The sequence below is a fragment of the Trichechus manatus genome, unplaced genomic scaffold (genome assembly GCF_000243295.1).
Source record: "Trichechus manatus latirostris isolate Lorelei unplaced genomic scaffold, TriManLat1.0 scaffold00002, whole genome shotgun sequence".
Classification (NCBI taxonomy): domain Eukaryota; kingdom Metazoa; phylum Chordata; class Mammalia; order Sirenia; family Trichechidae; genus Trichechus; species Trichechus manatus.
Genome location: NW_004443938.1, coordinates 20874704 through 20890861, shown reverse-complemented (window position 1 = coordinate 20890861; position 16158 = coordinate 20874704). Strand labels below are relative to the sequence as shown.

The window sequence follows — 16158 nt, the reverse complement described above, 5'->3', positions numbered from 1 at the left end:
CTTTGCCTTTCTCATCCGTGGAGTCAGGCTGGTCACTTGGTGCCTTCAGGAGCCAAACAGGTGAACACAATGCGTGAAGTGGCCCAGGTGGAGGTGACAGCAATCTAGGTGCTTATCTGGTCTCACTGGGCACTAATTGTCACATGAGGCTGCAGGCCCAGTGCTAATGGAGCTTTTGATTTTTCAGGGGAAACCAGAAATCAGAATATTCAGATGAGACCTTCCAACTTTTAAAAGCTGGCAACTAATTTAGATTTTTTTAAAATACTATGCTTAACGATTTGGCAGCATACTATATTGGCAAGGCCATGAAGAAGGCACTCTCATAATTATGGAAAACAAAACAGCACAGAGGGGAATTTAGCAACATCTAGCAAAATTCATATGAATTTACTAGTGAACCCAACAACCCTACTTCCAGAAATCTGTTCCAAACGTACACTGACAAAAATTTAACAAGTGTGGTGCTGTTTTTGTAGTAATATTTGTTCCTGCAAAAGACTTCGAACAACCCAAATGTCCATAAACAGAAAGTTGGTTGAATCAACTATAGTATATCCACATAATGGAGTTCTGTGTAGCAATAAAAACAAAGACTTTCTCTGTTTACTACTATGGAGTAAAAAAAAAAAAAAAAAGTGGCTAAAAGTGTGTATAGCACAGTGGTTCTCAAAGTGTGGTCCCTGGCATCAGTATCACACAGGAATGTATTAGAAATGTAAATTCTTGGGCCCAACCGTAGAAACCCTGGGAGTGGGGCCCAGCAATCTGTTTTAACACACCCTCTAGTTGATTATGATGTACTGTAAAGTGTGAGCATCCCTGGTGTAGCGTGTTTTGTTTATCTAAGAAGGCAGCTGGTGGAATGCCTATATTTAAATACGAATGTTTAAAAAAAATAAGGATAAACTATAAAATTAAAAATTAGTCAACTATAGGGAAAGGGAAAGAGTAGACTAGAATGGAAAGGAATAGGAACTAGAGTTCTTTGAATTTGCATTTCTTTGTAGAGTTGACTTTGAAACCATACAAATATTTTACAAAATTATTCCACAAAATTAAGGTTTAAAAAGACAGTTTCCAAAAATTGAAATCAAGATGAAACAAATCAACCTAACTGTATGTGTGTCCAGTTGGTGGCTTTACCACGCAGAGGGAATTCCAGTTGATACTGGTGTGGGATAGGAACTATACATGATGGTCTGGACCATCTTGCCATACCAAAAACAAGAAAGCTATCGAAGACTATAGGGTCATATCAAGGATACTAGAGATGTTATTCAAGAAGGGGCTCCTAATCCACTGCTATCAAGTCAGTTCTGACTCATAGTGACCCTATGACAGGGTAGAACTGCCCCATAGGGTTTCCAAGGCTGTAATCTTTACAGAAGCAGACTGCCACATCTTTCTCCCGTGGGACAGCAGGTGAGTTTGAACTGCCGACCTTTGGTTAGCAGCCGAGCATTTAACCACTGCACCACCTGGACTCCTTAGTAGAGGCTCCTACTAGCCTAAAATGACACAATTTGAGCATCGGTAAAGATATTATCAGGTTTGTAACCTTTCAGCATACCTATTCAATGTGTATGCTGAGCAAATAATCCAAGAAGCTGGACTATATGAAGAAGAACAGGACACCAAGATTGGAGGAAGACTCATTAACAACCTGCGTTATGCAGATGACACAACTTTTCTTGCTGAAAGTGAAGAGAACTTGAAGCACTTACTGATCAAAGACCACAGCCTTCAGTATGGATTACACCTCAACATAAAGAAAACAAAAATCCTCACAACTGGAGCAATAAGCAACATCATGATAAACGGAGAAAAGATTGACGACGTTGTCAAGGATTTCATTTTACTTGGATCCACAATCAACGCCCATGGAAGCAGTAGTCAAGAAATCAAATGATGCATTGGATTACAAATCTGCTGCAAAAAACCTCTTTAAAGTGTTAAAAAGCAAAGATGTCACCTTGAAGACTAAAGTGCACCTGACCCAAGCCATGGTGTTTTCAATTAGCCTCGTACGCGTGTGAAAGCTGGACAATGAATAAGGAAGACAAAAGAAGAATTGACACCTTTGAATTGTGGTGTTGGCAAAGAATATTGAATATACCATGGACTGCCAAAAGAATGAACAAATCTCTCTTGGAAAAAGTACAGCCAGAATGCTCCTTAGAAGCAAGGATGGCGAAACTTTGTCACACATAATTTGGACGTGTTATCAGGAGAGATCAGTCCTTGGAGAGGGACATTATGTTTGATAAAGTAGAGGGTCAGCGAAAAAGAGGACGACCCTCAAAGAGATGGATTGACACAGTGGCTACAACAGTGGGCTCAAGCATAACAACAATTGTGGGGATGGCACAAGGCTGGGCAGTGTTTTCGTTGTGTTGTACATAGAGTTGCTGTGAGTCAGAACAGACTCGATGGCACCTAACAACAACAAAGATATTATTATCTGAAAACAATTGAAACTCGTTAAATATATTCACAAATTTATGGTGTTATTAAAAAAACAAACCAGTCACCTTCACAGCATACCGGAGAACCAATTCACTATTTTGGAAATTAAGGGGAAGAATCAAGCGTTTATCCTGCCTTTCCTATACAAACCACAAACTGCAGGGTAACCAATGGTTAATACAAGGAAATTTCTTTCTTGGAAAAAAATTCTGGCTAATAAATGAAGCCAGACTAATAAAATTAGAAATGTCACCATTTTGCAACTCCTAGTGAATTAATGGTGCCCTGGTGGCACAGCAGTTAAGAGCTACAGCTGTGGGAAACTGCAGGACAGACTTCTTTTTTTTTTTCTTTTAATTTTGGTGAAAATGTATGTAGCAAAATGGGACAGACTTCTAAATTGCAAAGGAAAAAAAAAGAGAGGGAACTTGTAGATTAAAAGGCTTAAGAGAGATGTTAATCAATTGCTGCATATGGACCTTATTTGAATTCTAAGTCAAACAAGCAAATTATTTTAGAAAATTTAAGAAAATAGAAATTTTAAATAGTGAGTGGTGAACCTTCATGATATTAAGGAATTATTAAAGTGTGATAATGATATTGTAGTCAAGCTTCTTTAAAAAAAAATCCTTATTTGTGGACAGACTGGAACACTTATACGCTGCTGGTGGGAATATAAAATGGTATAACCACTTTGGAAATTGATTTGGCACTTTCTTAAAAAGCTAGAAATAGAAGTATCATAGAATCCAGCAATCCCACTTCTTAGAATATGTGCTAGAGAAAATAAGAGCCATCACACAAATACGTATATATGTACATCTATGTTCATTGCAGCACTGTTCATGATAGTAAAAAGATGGAAACAACCTAGGTGCCCATCAATGGACGAATGGATAAACAAATAATGGTATATTCACACAATGGAATACTACACAACGGTAAAAAACAGCAATGAATTTGTGAAACACCTCATAACATGGATGAATCTAGAAGGCATTATGCTGAATGAAATTAGTTGCAAAAAGACAAATACTGTATAAGATCACTATTATAAGAACTCAAGAAAAGATTTAAACACAGAAGAAAACATTCTTTGATGGTTACGAGGGTGGGGAGGGGAGAGGATTATTCACTAACTAGATAGTAGACAAGAGTTATCTTAGGTGAAGGGAAGGACAGCACACACTACAGGGAAAGTCAGCACAACTGGACTAAACCAAAGCTAAGAAGTATCCTGAATACAACCAAATACTTCGAGGGACAGAGTAGCAGGGGTGGAGGTCTGGGGACCATGCTTTCAGGGGACATCTATGTCAATTGGCATAACAAAGTTTATTAAGAAAATATTCTGCATCCCATTTTGATGAGTGTCATCTGGGGTTCTTAAAAGCTAGCAAGCGGCCATCTAAGATGTATCAATTGGTCCCAGCCCACCTGTAGCAAAGCAGAATGATGAACACCAAAGACACAAGGAAAATATTAGCCCAAGAGACTCCATCAGCCTGAGACCAGAAGAACTAGATGGTGCCTGGCTACCACCATTGACCGCCCTGACAGGGAGCACGATAGAGAGTCTCTGATGGGGCAGGAGAAATGTAGGGTGTAGAACTCAAATTCTAGTAAAAAGACCAGACTTAATGGTCTAACTGAAATTGGAGGGACCCCAGAAGACATGGCCCCCGAACTCTGTGTTAGCCTAGAACTAAAACCATTCCCGAAGCCAACTCTTTAGACATAGATTAGATTGGACTATAAGACATAAAATGATACTCGTGAAGAGAGTGCTTCTTAGCTCAAGTAGATTCATGAGACTAAATGGGCAGCTCCTGTCCAGAGGCAAGATGAGATGGCAAAAAGGAACAGGAGTTAGTTGAATGGACACAGGAAATCTGGGGTAGAAAGGAGGAATGTGCTGTCACATTATAGGGAGAGCAACTAGGGTCACATAAGAATGTGTGTATAAATTTTTGTATGAGAAACTAACTTGAACTGTAAACTTTCACTTGAAGCACAATTTAAAAAAAAAATCCTTATTTGAAAGACTGTCTTAATTTCTTAATGCTGCTGTAACAGAAAATACCACAAGTGTGTGATTTTAACAAGCAAAAATTTATTTTCTTACAGTTTAGGGGCTAGAAGTCCAAATTCAGGGCACCGTCTCTAGGGGAAGGCTTTGTCCGCTCTGGGGGAAAATCCTTGTCCCAGCGTCTCTACCTGGCCATCCTTGGAGTTCGTGGGCCTGTAGACTGATCTACCTCTGTTGTCTTCAAATAGTGTTGGTCTTCCTCCTGTGTCCGCTCTCTTTTGTGCCTAATCTGCTCTCACATCTCAAAAGTGATTGACTTAGAACAGACCCTACACTAATATGGCCTCATTAACATAACAAAGAAAACCTGTTCCCAAATGGGATTACATCCACAGGAATAGGGCTTTAGGATTTACAAGACATATTTTGGAGTGACACCATTCAGTCTATAATATTTACATACATACTAGGATATTTGCGAGTGAAATGATACGGTGCCTAGAATTTGCTTCAGAGTATGGGGGAAGCAGGAGAGGAGGTGGGCTGTGGATAATGAGTTAATGATGGCTGAGGTTGTGTGATGGATACACGGGAATTCATTATACCATCCTCTCTACTTTTATATATGTTTGAAACTTTCCATAATAAAAAGTTTTATTTCTAATCCTAGTTGAGTTTAACAGGAAGACATCTAAGAAAAGTAGAGACTTCTTTAAAATCAGAAAAATTGAAAAATTTAATTCAAGCATTAGTTACCAAAAAATAGGGAATGTCTTGAAGTCATATGTGAATACAGCATGAAGTGGTTTAAAAAGTGAAAGGAAGTAAAAAGTCAGAAAGAGCAGACAGTGAAAGACCTCCAGAAATAGTCTGTGGCTCTTTAACAAAATATGATTTCATTTTAGATTTTGTAAGAGCTAGTAATTTCTTGGTCTTGAATTATTCATTCTGACGGACAGTCTTACACAATTAAAAGTCTAAAAACCTAGCTTCTGCCACCTCACCTACTCATCTATAAGAATCTTTCCCTTCTCTGTGTACTGATAAATTGTCAAAGACTTTGAAAGCAACCAAAAGGATTACTTGTTGTGTTGGTGTTAGGTGCCACTGAGTTAGTTCCAACTCATAGCGACCTTATAGGACAGAGTAGAACTGTCCCACAGGATTTCCAAGGAGCAGCTGGTGAATTTGAACTGCTGACCTTTTGATTAGCAGCGGATCTCTTAACCACTCCAATAGAAAACTAAGTACTTTCCAGTTTCCCCTTCTACATTATGTGATTCAGTGGGGTCTCTGCATTTTTCATTGTCCTTGAATTATTTTACAACTTGGTTAATTATAGGTAAGTGATGATGATGCAGATGGTTCTTGACCACACATACACAAATGAATTCTGTTCTGTGGAGGGACGGTTGATTTCCTCACCCACCCATCTTGATGGAAAAAGCCAGTTTATTTCTATTTGTAAATTCATATCAGCATTCCTGATTGGCCTAAGTGTGGTACTTTTATTTCCCTTTTGTGTCAGTTATAATATCTTACTGCCTTATTCATTCATTAATAGGTTAAATACAGTCTTTGACAGTGTTCATTTTTTATTTACATGGAAGTTATGATTTTACCTTTTTAAAAACATATCCTTTATCAGCAGAAGGTATTAATTTAGTATTTCCCAAAACCTAATAAAAATGATTAGGCATCTGAAAGACTAAGATGGCCACAGAAATAAAAAGAGATACTAGGGAAGTGGGAATCTGATCATAGCAAAAGGCAAGAATCCCACATTTGTCAGTCAAAGCTTTTTGCATTTGAGGCAGTGAGGCCATGACGAATGTGTACAGATGAGTAGACTTGGATTCTGCCCTCAAATAATTTTCAGCATCTAGGAAATATGGGAGTTCAGTAGTTCAACAGACATTATGTGCCAGATGAACACAATATGGCTACTACCCTGAAGGAACTCTACAGTCTAGAGTGGGAGATAGATAAACAGAAAATTTCACGCTCATTTGGTAAATGCTACAGGAGAGGTAAGTATTGGGTGTTGTGGAAGCCCAGAGGAAGAGCAGTTAGCTCAGCCTGGGCACTCAAGGAAGGCTTCTTGAAGGAAATAAAGCCTCATTTCAGTCTCAAAGTTACGCATGGTGGCTGTTCCGTGACAAAGGCAGAAAAGATGGTGGGCAGAGAAAACTACCTATTCAAAGACTTGGACACGTAAAGCCGTTTTCTTCACCCTGCACGTACTTCCAACAGGGTTCTTACCACATGGTGTGTAAATTATCTATTTATATTTCTCTTCCATGCTGCACATTGGGACTGTGTGCATCTTGGGACAGACGTTTTATTTTCATCTTCATATTTGCTTTCGGTTCACTGTGGCACAGCAGATGCTCAGTAAATGTGTATTGAACTCAAATGAGTTCAAATGTATGTGGATTCTCAGTATACAACCAGGTAGAAAAAAAATGGATCATCCCAGAAACATAGCCGGCAGCCACATGGGCTCAGGAAACAGACTGTGTGATCAGAGCAACAGATTTAAAGAAATGAATTCTGCTGCTTTTTTATTGTTTTTAAGTGTATGTTGATGTCTGTGGCCTTTTTGCCCACAAAAGCCTCTTTTGTGTCCTTGCAGAGTGAAGAGTTCCACATCTATACCCAGTATTGCACCAACTATCCAAGGTATGGACCGTGGACGGGCACGGGCAGTTTTCTGCACTTTCATATTGTGTCAAATTGGTCTTCAAATATACGGGTTGTTAGGGGTATATGCCTGACACCATGGAAACACTGGTAGCGTAGTGGTTAAGAGTTCGGCTGCTAACCAAAAGGTCAGCAGTTCAAATCCAGCAGGTACTCCTTGGAAACCCTATTGGGCAGTTCTACTCTGTCCTATTGGGTTGCTATGAGTCGGAATTGACTGGAGGGCCATGGGTTTGGTTTTTTGGTTTTGTGCTGAATACTAGGGGGAAATGCAAACATGTGGTCCTTGTTCTTAAGAGAGGACTTTGCAACTTAGGCAGATGGAGAAAGGGTTATAGGGGCACCCAGATACTGATCCCTCCAGACTGGGGCTCCCAGCAGGGCTTGTGGCCTGGAGTGCCCACATAGGGAAAATTATGAAAGACTTGGAAAGAGACCAAAGAGATTTCGAGGTGTCTTCAGTGGAAAACAAAATGAACTTGTTGTGTTTGGCTGTGAGCCCTGTCTATTTACCTTTCTATATGTGTGCCACATTTGTAAGAATTTGGGAGGCACTTCTGATGTGTCTCTGGGTGGTACAGTGGGTTAAGTGCTCAACTACTAACTCTAAGGTTGGCTGTTTGAACCCACCCAGGGGCATCTCTGAAAGGTTATGGTCTTGAAAACCCAATGCAGTGCAGTTTTACTCTGCACACATGGGGTCACCTTGATGGCAACTGGTTTTTGTTTGTTTATTTGTTTGCTAATGAGTCTGTATAATCTAGCTGGGGTAAAATATGTCACATTTTTGCTATATCCGTTTTATAGGCTATATGAGTTTTATAGTACTCACAGAAGAGGCAGATCACTATAAGCCAGGATGAGCAAAGGGGACAGAGTCCTTTCCTTGGGTGATAGTTTCAGTTTTGCTTACACGGGAGACCGATGGCAGGAGGACAGTTTAGGGAGCATACCCTGGACGACACATTGGCCATCTGAGTAAGAGAGTCGAGCCCAAGACCGTGGGCCACAACTGTGGGAATTTATTTTTTCTCCAAAAGATGTCTGTTGAGCAGTTACTGAGTCCTGAGCATTGTGCTAAATGCTGTTAAGTATGAAATGTTGTTGAATGTAACTTTCCCAACAATCAAAGAGATATTGAGGGATTAAAGAAAAGCAGCACATCCATCACAGTGCCTAGTATCTAGTAGGTTCTCAAAAAGTGCCAGTTCATCACCACTCTGTATCATTCCCATTTTATGGGTGAAGTAACCAAGGCTCGAGTGGGTACATTGGTTTTACCAAGGCCACAGAGCGGATGAATGGCCAAGCAAAGACTTGAACCTAGGTTTCCCCAGCCTCAGACCTCATGCTGCTACATCCTGTAAAGTTTCTGAAGCTTTGGAATGTCCACCCCTCCCCACGCATGTCTTTTTACTGTCTATTTCCCCACATGATTAGCAAAACTTGAGTTCTTATATTAGGGACCAGCCAGGAAGAGGAGAGCTGGGGAGAGTTTACCCAGTCTCTAGCCAGTCTTGATAGAGAAAAATCTCTAAGGATGAAGTGGGTGGTGGGATCTACCCAGAAGAGAAGCAAGCAGGCTGAGCCACTAGTGCAGCCCTGGTAAGGAGGAGCGAATGGGAGACCCCTGCTGAGGACTGACCCAGAGATGCCACTTCAGATTAAAAGGCCGATGAAGCCAGAGGCCCAGACTTAACCAGTACCCAGTTGCCATTGAGTTGATGCCAACATACATTGACCCCACGTGTGTCAGAGTAGAATTACGCTCTGTATGGCTTTCAATGGCTGATTTTTCAGAAGAAGATTACCAGACCTCTCTTTGGAGGCTCCGCTGGGTGGACTCAAACCTCCAACCTTTGCGTTAACTCTGAGCACATTAACCATTTGCACCACCCAGGAACTCTAGGTCCATCCAGATTTACTGATGTCTCCTCTAAATGTTGGCCAGGATATTGTGCCTTGGTGATCTGGTCAGTGGCCAACCATGCTTTTCCTTAAAAAAAAGAAAAAAAAGAAAAAGATTAGCACATTCATCACTGCATCATTATATGCAGACCTACCCATAGCTTACAGTTTCACTTAAGCAATTTTCTCTCTTAAGGTATTTGTTTCCATCTCAATGCTGAACTTATCAGGAAATTAATGTAGACTTCAACTAAATCTCATGGTCCTTAAGCCAAAAACCAGGATTGTACCACACCCTAATTTAGAGAAATCACAGTCAGCTCTCAACTTCTCCACAAAATTTCTTCCTGAGGGAAAGGAAAAAACATTCAAATTCTGAGGAATCAACACATTTCTGGACCCAATTATTAGGGTCTGAGATGCTTGTAGGGGGATTATATTGATGTAAATTTCATTATAAACATGTCATTTAAGAAATAACTTCTTAATGTAAACTTCCAAAACTGCAAATTTAGATTTTTCCGACTTACCAAGAAAGGAGAGTTCACTCCAGCACAACTAGATGCCCGACTACCACCACTGACTGCTCTGACAGGGATTGCAGGAGTAGGCCCCGGACACATCAGGAGAAAAATGGAGAACAAAATTCAAACTCACCAAAAAGGACCAGACTTACTGGTCTAACAGATACTGGAGAAACCGTGAGAGTATGGCCCCAGATACCCTTTTAACTCAGCACTGAAGACACTCCTGAGGTTCACCCTTCAGCCAAAGAGTAGAGAGGCCCATAAATCAAACAGTAATACACATAGCTCAACCATGTATATGGGACTAAATGGGCATACCAACCCAGGAGCAAGGACAAGAAGTCAGGAGGAGACAGGAAAGCTGGACAAATGGAAATGGGGAACCCAGGGTTGAGAAGGGGAGAGTGTTGACACATTGTAGGGTTGGCAATCAATGTCACAAAACAATATGTGTGTTAATTGTTTAATGAGAAACTAATTTGCTCTGTAAACCTTCATCCAAAAAAACAATTAAAAAAAAAAGAGAAAGGAGAGTATAAAATAAAGGCAACCTTTTTCTATGTTAGGCTGCTTCAGGGTTGGGGAAAGATAACATCATTTGCACAAGAGCTTTTTTAAGAGCCTGTTCTGTTCCCTGGGTGGTGTAGATAGCTAAATGCTTGAATACTAGCCGAAAGGTTGGCAGTTTGAACTTACCCACAGGTGCCTCAGAAGACAGGTTTGGCGATCTGCTTCCAAAAGTTCACAGCCTTGAAAACCCTATGGAGCACAGTTGTACTCTGACGCACGTGGAATCACCATGAGTCAGAATCAACTGGACAGCAACCACCAACAACAATATGCTTGGAGTCCTCTTACAAACTCAGTGTGTATTGGCAGGATACAAATGCATCCCTTGCCTTCAAGCAGTTTCTATTCTTCTGAGGATCAGAACTCAGCCAAATGCAATTGTGGAATAGCATGTTGCAAAAAAAAACCCAAACCTGTTGCCGTCAAATTCGATTCCGAGTTATAGCGACCCTGTAGCGTGTTAGGGAAGTCCATATCAATAAATACCAGTTAATGTAGTACACGCACAGTAATGTGAAGTAGCAGCTAAAGATACTTGAGGTATGGGGAAGACATCCCAGTGAGGAGAGTCAAGGACAATTCCCTGGAGGAAATTGTATTTTTCTTCTAAGTCTGACTTTGAAGATGGAAGACTCCCTGGGTGTTGCAAGCAGTTAATGCTCTTGGCTTCTAGCCAGAGGTGCCTCAGAAGAAAGGCCTGGTGATCTACTTCTGAAAAATCAGCCATTGAAAACCCTATGAAACTCAGTTTTACTCTGACATACATGGGGTCACCAGGAGTCGGAAATGACTCAAGAGCAACTGGTTTTTTGTTGTTGTTTTTTAAGATGTAAAGAAACATGCGTTAGCAGAGAGATGCTTGGAAGCAAGAATGTCAAGTTCTTGCCCAGTTGTGTGGCTTTCATAATCACAGGAAAGTATTTTCTCTCGCCCTCTTGTCTCCAATCAGTTTGCTGTCCGAAGCCAAGCTTCCTTTACCCCAGTCTTAACAAGCCAGGAGAGCCAGGTGTTGCAGCCCATCTGACAATTTTCCTTCCCCTTTGAATCCAGGGATGGTGATATTAAATGTCTCCAGCCTACCTTGACAGATAGCCACCTTCTTCATACCAGTCACGCCCCGGTGACTTCACTTTGAAGAGGCTCAGGCCTCCCCTTGTTCCCCCGGGAGGTGCACAGACTGAGCCAGGACGTTGTCCTCAGATACCTCCACACGCTCAGGCTTCTTCTGAGAACCCAGGCTCGGTGTGCTGATGGTTCATTGCAGATTTTTATTCTTGGACAGGGGCTCGAGCCTCCAGGCAGCCAAAGGACTATTGGGCAGCTGATTGACTCTAAAGAACCTTCAAAACTTTCCTAGGTTACATGAAGAAGGACCTTATGCAGAGAATAGTTTTGAAATCTCATCTTAAGAGAAGAAAGTCAGTTTGAACAGTTTGAACAAAGCAGCTGGGCACAAAGGGGATTCTAATAGCTAAATTATGAGGCTTCCATTTCTCTTCCTTCTAAGGAATCTTACTATGGTGTTTGGCTCTATCTGATGCTCTAAATTAATCCTGGAAACTTATTACTGACTTAGAGGAAGAGGGGTTGAAATTATTTCCACCTGCTTCCTTCAAAGTTGTGAAGACCATAAGATTTTAATTTATAGATGTGTATACATGCGTGTGTGTGTCTACACAGGCATGCTAGCTTGTTTTATGTGTAACATACAAGCATTACTTTAACAATTCTTTTACGAGGTTTGGAGGCTAAATTTATTACTTTTGGGGGAGCTGAGATGGAGAAATAATTTTGACCCACTTTTCTGATACACTGCAGTGAGGTATATGGCCCAAGAAGCAAGAGGATCTAGGCTTTTCAGAAGTCAGGTGTACAATGAAAAGAACCACTTGGAGGTAGAAAGAGAGCCTGACCTGTGGGAAGAGGTCTCTAAGGAGGGCCACCATAAGGGTGTGCAGTGAGTGTATTACACAAATGTGACCAGCAGAGGCAACAAGAAGTGTCCCAACACAGTGCTGCATCTACTGAGAAGTTGTTACTAGCTGCCATCCAGTTGGCCCCACATCATGGCAACCCCACGCACAACAGAACAAAACACTGCCCGGTCCTGTGCCATCCCAGTGATCAGTTGTAGATTCAACCATTGTAATCCATAGGGTTTTCGTTGGCTGATTTTCAGAAGTAGATTACCAGGCCTTCCTTCCTAGTCCATCTTAGTGTGGAAGCTCCGCTGAAACCTGTTCAGCATCATAGCAACACACAAGCCCCCACTGACAGATGGGCAGTGGCTGTCCATGAGGTACATTGGCCCGGGAATCAAACCCAGGTCTCCCACACAGAAGGCAAGAATTCTACCACTGAACCACCAGTGCCTCATCTAAAAAGGAGCTCCTTTCTCTTAGTACAAGAGTGCCAACTGTATGCAAGCTAGCCTGCAGAAACTGACTACAGATGTACAGTTTGAACACTGCACAGAGACTCCCAGATAGGGGACAACTGGTGGCTGAATCCAGCTCAAGTCCCCTTTGCCATGCCATGGCCCCTGGCATGGGGGTGAGGGAACGGCATCTTCCAGAAGGAAACCACTTAACTTCTTAGAAGCCATCTGGCCGTGGCACTACTACCACCCAGAGGGGCACCTTTTTCAATTTGCCAAAAACCATTATAGTCCAGCTAGACCTCTGTAGCTACCCTACCTGTTTTAGGACATTTACACTTACGCTACCATTTAAACCTTTTAGTATCCATGTTGAGCATTACACTTTGGATTAAAAAAATTATATTTCTTCTTCTTGCAGATCAGTGGCAGTGCTAACGGAGTGTATGAGGAACAAGATGCTGGCCAAATTCTTCAGGGAGCGTCAGGAGACTTTAAAGCACTCCCTGCCACTGGGCTCCTTCCTCTTGAAACCAGTCCAGCGGATACTCAAGTATCACCTCCTCCTGCATGTGAGTTTCTGCCTCCCCTTGAGTGCTTTCCAGGGCATGGGGATTCCGTGTGTATATATTAAGTTTGGAGAGAAAAAACATTTTGGAAAAAGCCATAGACATATGGTACCATTTTCCACGCTCATACTTTACAACTGACTAATCTGCTTTGAGGAATTAGAGATATTTATATGCTAGGCCCACAGCCCCATTGACAAGAGCCAAGTACAGAGATTAATTTTAGCTCTGATTCTGATAGAGCTTACCAGGGCCTTGCACTGGGCAGTGACAGTTTTGGGCAGCGAGCTATCATCTGAATGAAAAACAGTTGTTTTGTGTTTTATTTTATTTCCATGAGCCCAGATTCAGTAGGCGGTTGAGAGGGAAAGTTACTTGTCATAGATTGACTTTTGCAAGAGAGCAAAGAGAAGGGGCTGAAAAGGGAGAGGGCAGATGAATGGTGTGATGAATGATCTTTGAGCTGGGCTTAGTATCGTTTCAGGATATCTTTTCTTTATACTGTTTCCCATTCGTTTTCACAGAGGAGTCCCTGGGTGCTGCTAATGGTTAATTTTGCCCAGCTGCTAACTGAAAGGTTGGAGGTTCAAGTCCACCCAGGGTTGTCTAGGAAGAAAGACCTGATGATCTACTTCTGAAAAGTCAGCCATTGAAAATCCTATGGTGCATAGTTCTACTCTGACACACGTAGGGTTGCCTTGAGTCAGAGTCAACTTGATGGCAACTGGTTAGTTTTTCACAGGTCCCTAGGTGGCACAAATGGTTTCCTTTCAGCTACTAACTGAAAGGTTGGCGGTTCAAACCGAGCCAGTGGCACTGCGGAAGAAAGGCCTAACGATCTGCTTCTTTAGAGATTACAGTCAAGAAAACCCTTCTACTCCATAACAGATGGGCTCACCATGAGTTAGAATCAACTTGACAGCAACTGGTTTAGTTTTCCAGGTTTTTAAGGAAGTGTATAAAAATGGAAAAAGTATGATTGAAAGTCATCATCATTCTGTAAGTAGGGTTTCCTTACCTTTGCAACATAAGAAAGACAGTATAGCAGAGTGTCTAGAGCAGGGCTGTGTCTGGGTTCAAGTCCTATAACGTGCCCATGTTCACTGTGGCTCACGAGCACTCTATAAGACTAAGGTGTTATTTTTTATACTGCAGTAAGTTCCCTTCTTAAAGATTTTAGAACACATTTTCCTCCAGAGTTCCTCTCTATGTCAACATGCCTGCAGTTTATATGCATCTCTTTTAAAGGATTCCAGGCTTCTAACGCAGATAATCCTTTCGGTTTTGCTTAGTTCACATGCATTTAAAATTTTAAGAACTTGTATCATCCAGCTTTACCAGAAATTTCTCACCTTTCTCTGTTTGCCTGGGCAACTCATCTTTGGAGATCTTATGTGCCATGGAGCCACATCAGGGATATTACTTTATTATTTAAATTGATCCTAATAGTCTTTTAGAATGAATGGGATTAATTTGCTAAGTCAGGGTACAAAAAATTCTTAAATATCAAATAATACTGATCCCTGTTGATCTCTGCTAACTGTGACATCTAAGACTTGTGTATGTGTGTATTGTGTGCCATCAAGTCAGTTCCATCTCATAGCAACTGTCATGGATTGAATTGTGTCCCCCAAAAATATGTGTCAACTTTGCTAGGCTGTGAGTCCCAGTATTGCGTGGTTGTCCTCCATTTTGTGATTTAATATAATTTTCCTTTGTGTTGTAAATCCTAATCTTCACCTGTGGTTAATGAGGCAGCATTAGGTTGTGTTAAAGAGGATTAGGGTGGGATGCAGCATGCTTACTCCAGTCACATCCCTGATCCAATGTAAAAGGAGTTACCCTGGGATGTGGTCTGTATCACCTTTTATCTTATAAGAGATAAAAGGGGAGAAAAACGAGCAAAGAGAGAGAGACCTCATGCCACAAAGAAGGAAGCGCTGCGAACGGAGAGTGTCCTTTGGACCCAGGGTCCCTGTGCTGAGAAGCTCCTAGACCAGGGGGAGATTGATGACAAGGTCCTTCCCCCAGAGCCAACAGAGAGAGAACGTCCTCCCCTGGAGCTGGCACCCTGAGTTCAGACTTCTAGCCTCCTAAACTGTGAGAGAATTAATTTCTGTTTGTTAAAGCCACCCACTTGTGGTATTTCTGTTATAGCAGCACTAGATAACTAAGACAGCAACCCTATAGGACAGAGTAGAACTGCCCCATAGGGTTTCCTAGGCTGAAATCTTTATGGGAGCAGATCACCAGGTCTTTTCTCCCATGGAGCCGCTGATAGGTTTGAACTGCCAACCTTTCATGTATCCCAATAACCACTAATTATGGCCTTCCAGACAGTAAGGTGGCCATCTATCAGAAGAAAAGTCTAAGATCTTGGTTACTTAAGCATGTCAGATATAACAAATCAAGAGCCTTACCAAAAGTTAATTGATAGGAAAAACAGCCATTACTCATCTATATTGAGAGCTGATAAAGAACAGTGGTTGTGTTAATCCAAAACTAACTTCTGGTTGCCTTTGAAGTATTTTTGCTCTTATGGTTGGTTTAGAGGATTTTCTCTATGTGATTCTTATCTTGAAGAAGCCATCCATGAAGATCCCCATAACAGTATGCTCTGTTCTACTCAGTCTGTTCACCTATGAACAGGATTGCCTCAAAGACTAAAAGTAAGGGTGGGGAGAAAAGAAAAAAACAGTCTAATTTTTTTCTTCTTCTATGTTTGCTGTTCATCTTGAACCTACCTGGAAGGTGTTAGTTAAATGGTGTGGTTTCAGGGTCGTTTTATAACACTGGGTCTGAGAATGGAAATAAAATGTAGATTCCCAGATGCAAAAATTCTGAACAAAATTCTAGCCAATAGAATTCAGTATCACATCAAAAAAATAATACACCACGACCAAGTAGAATTCATACCAGGTATGCAAGGATGGTTTAACATTAGAAAATCCATCAACGTAATACACCACATAAATAAAAGGAAAGAAAAAAATCACATGATCATCT

At 41.3% G+C, this 16158-nt stretch overlaps 1 protein-coding gene across 2 annotated transcripts in view; it reads left to right on the top strand.

Annotated features, from left to right (window-relative positions):
* The window catches only part of PLEKHG1 (pleckstrin homology and RhoGEF domain containing G1), a 133930-nt gene that overhangs the window by 87678 nt on the left and 30094 nt on the right, over positions 1 to 16158 (top strand). For both annotated transcript variants that reach the window (XM_004368829.2, XM_023729125.1), the window contains 2 exons: positions 7134 to 7180; positions 13005 to 13155. In XM_004368829.2, coding sequence (XP_004368886.2) covers positions 7134 to 7180; positions 13005 to 13155 — 198 coding nt within the window. The remainder of the gene's footprint in view (positions 1 to 7133; positions 7181 to 13004; positions 13156 to 16158) is intronic.